This window comes from Neltuma alba, unplaced genomic scaffold (genome assembly GCF_004799145.2).
Source record: "Neltuma alba isolate B1F8T4 unplaced genomic scaffold, ASM479914v2 tig00010787_pilon, whole genome shotgun sequence".
NCBI lineage: Eukaryota > Viridiplantae > Streptophyta > Magnoliopsida > Fabales > Fabaceae > Neltuma > Neltuma alba.
Window position 1 is genome coordinate 393,987 of NW_021635604.1, and position 4,341 is coordinate 398,327.

Below are 4,341 nucleotides of genomic sequence, written 5' to 3' on the forward strand. Positions count from 1 at the left end.
GTTTTAATAACAACAAGGCATAGTAACGAACACAATTTTCAGCCCTGCAACAAGGACTACTTCATTTTTTTTTCTAATATGGGAGAATCTGGTAAAGTCAATTTATTAATAAAATTTACAAATCAGCACACAAAACCCTTAAAACAATTAAAGATACGAGGCAGCAATTGCTTTCTAAACAAAAATAAAGAGACCAGAAAATTAATAGTAGGCTGAAGCAGCGGGCAATGTTCTATTGACTTTGACTTTGAAACCATTTAAATTAAGATCAAGGAATTACAAGTCTGCGTATCTTTGCCTTACAAAGAGCTCTCGTAGCTTTTGAGTTTCTCAACAAAATGAAGCCTTTTTCTCCCATGTTTCTTTCATTTTGGTCCCAATCCCTTCACTTGCTTCTCTTCTTCACTTTGATCTTTCGACCTTGCCCAGCATCTTCTTCATGGGATAATGAGACCGATCATTTGTCCTTGCTCAAATTCAAGGAATCAGTATCTAGTGATCCAAGTCATATATTGGACTCTTGGAATAGTTCTACACACTTCTGCAACTGGCATGGCATCACTTGCGGCCACAAGCATCTCAGAGTTACACGGTTGGTCTTAAAAGGATATCAATTGAGTGGTTCTATATCACCTTTCATCGGCAATCTCTCTTTCCTCAGAACTATCGGTCTTCATAACAACAGTTTCTACGGAGAAATCCCACAAGATTTGGGTCGTTTGTTTCGGCTCCAGCTACTTTATCTCACCAATAATACATTGACTGGGAAATTTCCTGTCAACGTCACAAGTTGCTCTAAACTCAGGTACTTATCATTTGGTGGAAATAATCTTACAGGCAAAATACCCATGGAGATTGGCTATCTCCATAACCTTGAACAGTTATATTTACTTCGCAACAATTTTATCGGGAAAATCCCAATCTCCATGTGGAATCTGTCTTCCCTTACAGTTATTTCTTTTTCTGGAAATAAGCTAGAGGGGAATATACCTAAAGAAATAGGAAGCTTGGAAAATTTGACAAAATTTTCATTAGATGAAAACAAGCTTTCTGGGCCAATTCCTTCTTCTCTATACAATTTGTCATCCCTCACTTTTATTTCACTTTATTACAATCAATTTAATGGCTCTCTCCCAACCAACATGTTCAATAGCCTCCCTAATCTCCAATATTTGTCACTTGGAGGAAATCAAATCTCAGGTCCTATCCCAGCATCCTTGGCAAACGCCTCTATGCTTGAAGTGATATCTGTCGGAGTAAATAACTTTACAGGGCTAATTCCAAATCTTGGAAAGTTGCATGACCTTTCATTCCTAGAGTTTGGTGGAAATAATTTGGGAAGTAATTCTTCTAAAGATTGGGAGTTTCTGTACTCTTTGAGCAATTGTAGTAAGTTGCGAGTTCTAGCAATGACCTTCAATAATTTTGGGGGCCATTTACCAGATGCCATAGGCAATTTATCCACCCGACTCACACAGCTGGTTCTTAGTTATAATCAAATATTTGGCAAAATCCCTGCTTCATTAGGAAACCTTGTTAGCCTAACATTGCTAGAGATGGAGATGAATCATTTCACTGACATCATCCCAATTACTTTCAGGAATTTTCAAAACATGCAAATCTTGTACTTGTTTGGAAACAAATTTTCTGGAGAAATAAAACATTTCATAGGTAATCTCACCCAGTTACTTCACCTAGATTTGTCAGGAAACATGTTTGAAGGAAAGGTTTCCCCAACTATTGGTAATTGTAAGAGTTTACAATATCTTGATCTCTCACAAAACAACTTTAGTGGAGCCATACCAGTCCAGCTAATTACTCTTTCATCTCTATCGATTTTATTGAACTTATCCCATAACTCTTTTGGTGGTAATATCCCTAGTGAGGTTGGAAACTTAAAAAATATTGGTACCTTGGATGCCTCTCATAACCATATCTCTGGAAAAATTCCTCAAGCCATTGGAGATTGCCAAAGCTTAGAGTATCTCTTTTTGCAAGGAAATTTCTTTCAAGAAACCATCCCCTCATCTTTGGCTTCATTGAAAGGTCTAAGACAACTAGACTTGTCACAAAATAATTTGTCTGGATCAATTCCAAAAGGCCTGCAAGATATTGCTCTCTTGGAGTATCTAAATGTTTCCTTCAACATGCTTGATGGGGAAGTACCAAGCAAAGGCGTCTTCAGCAATACAAGTGCAATATCACTTGTGGGGAATAAGAAGCTTTGTGGAGGCATATCAAAGTTGGAGCTGCCACCATGCCCTCTCAAATCTACTGAACAACAAAAGCATCCAAATTTCAAGTTGCTCATATCAATATGTTGTGTGATTGCTTTTCTACTTCTAGCATCTGTTGTTGCTATTTATCATAGGAGAAAAAGAAGCAAGAAAGCTTCATGTTTAGAAACAATTGACATGATTTCAAAAGTATCATACCAAAGTTTGCATAATGCCACAGATGGATTCTCTATCAACAACTTGATAGGATCAGGGAGTTTTGGCTCTGTATATAGGGGAAGTTTTGAATCTAACGAAGTTGTTGCGATAAAGGTCATCAACCTTCAGATAAGGGGAGCTCACAAAAGTTTTGTGGCTGAATGCAATGCACTTAGAAATGCCAAGCATCGAAATCTAGTAAAACTAATAACATGTTGCTCTAGCATAGATTACAAAGGCCATGAATTTAAGGCTCTAGTTTATGATTATATGGTGAATGGAAACTTGGAAAATTGGTTGCATTCTAGAGCAGAGAATCTAGATCATCCAAGAATTTTGCTCCTTGATCAAATAATAAATATTCTTATTGATATTTCGTCTGCATTAAACTATCTTCACAATGAACATGGGCAACCTCTAATTCATTGTGATTTAAAGCCAAGCAATGTTCTTCTTGATGGCAACATGGTTGCTCATTTGAGTGATTTTGGATTGGCCAGACTATTATCAACTGTTGAAACCATCTCTAATAAGCAAAGTAGCACAATTGGAATAAAGGGTACTATTGGCTATGTTCCTCCAGGTATCATTTAATATAATTTTTTCTTACTACAAAGTCATGCAATTCATTATGTTTTTTTAACTCAAATTTTTTCCATTTTCTACTACAATGTTTCAGAATATGTAATGGTTTCTGAGATATCAACACAAGGTGATATGTATAGCTTTGGCATTCTTGTCTTAGAGATGCTCACTAAAAGAAGACCCACTGAAGGTATGTTTAAAGATGGCCACAGTCTTCAAGCATATGTGAAAAATGCATTTCCAAACAAGCTTTTGGAAGTTGTAAGCCCAACTATTTTTCCACAAGAATTAGAACATGCAGTGATAACATCAGGAGACATATCAGAGAACATGATGCAAGTCCATCCTAATGTTCACAAATGCTTGCGTTGTTTGTTTATGATTGGACTTGCATGTTCAGTGGAATCGCCTCATGAAAGGATGAGCATAATTGATGTTCTAAGGGAGCTAAATTCTGTCAAAAGCTTTTTTCCGTTATGGTGAGTACAACATCATAGGTGGATGTTTGGTAATTACAAAAAGCACTTTTAAAAAATATTTTTATGTAAGTCGAGACAAAACTCCTGTCACATATTTATTTCGTGTACCGTAAAATCACTTTTAAAATTATAGTTTGGTTTTCTTCCAAATACAATATAATCTTTTTGTTTCGATTTGATTTCCGCACAAACCAATTTGATTTACTTATTTTATTTTGTTTTATATTTTATTTTTTCCTCATCTCAATTTTGGATTTGTTGTTACAGGTAAGGAAATCGTGTCTGTCCAATTTCCTTGAAGTAATCAAATTTTGATTGGACGAGCCTAACATTGTTAGCTCAAGCATCTTTATTTTGTGGTCGTATTTGTGATATGTCTGCGTGGTTCAGATTTGTGGGCAGATCTTCCTTTTCGTTGTTAATAATATGTTCAAACATGTTTTGTCAAAGGTGCCTTTATATTCCTTTACTAATTAGCATCACTTTACATGGATTACTGGTAGAATTTCTGTTGCTAATTACCTATGGAATAATTTTGTCCTTGATGTATCCGTCCGTAATTTGTTTTTATTTTTATAATTTCAAAATGCTGCATGTGAAGTGTTCTATTTTTTACTAAATCAACCTTGTTCATACATACACATGCAATAAACAAAGAATGATGTCATTCCAAAAAAAAAACAAATAAAGAAGGATGATAGTCCCTCCAATCCTTTTTATAAGATTTTTTTAACTAAATTACATGACTTAAAAAAACAGTTAAAATTAGTTAAATACAATAAATATATAAAAGTTGAAAGTTTTCTTCCAAGTACGCCCTTTATTCATTGAGACGACAAATA

General features: G+C 35.1%; 1 protein-coding gene across 1 annotated transcript; it reads left to right on the top strand.

The window, feature by feature from the left end:
* Positions 1-338: 338 nt before the first annotated feature.
* Positions 339-3,503, top strand: LOC114759089 (probable LRR receptor-like serine/threonine-protein kinase At3g47570). The gene is made up of 2 exons (XM_028948185.1): positions 339-3,018; positions 3,115-3,503. Exons 1-2 carry the CDS (start codon positions 339-341, stop codon positions 3,501-3,503), a joined length of 3,069 nt encoding a protein of 1,022 aa, XP_028804018.1.
* The last annotated feature ends 838 nt before the right edge of the window (positions 3,504-4,341 follow it).

Excerpts from the sequence above, each read along its gene's own strand:
- LOC114759089 (XM_028948185.1), top strand. The coding sequence starts at position 339 with ATGAAGCCTTTTTCTCCCATGTTTCTTTCATTTTGGTCCCAATCCCTT. Across the intron at positions 3,019-3,114 it reads TATTGGCTATGTTCCTCCAG|AATATGTAATGGTTTCTGAG; the intron begins GTATCATTTAAT and ends ACAATGTTTCAG.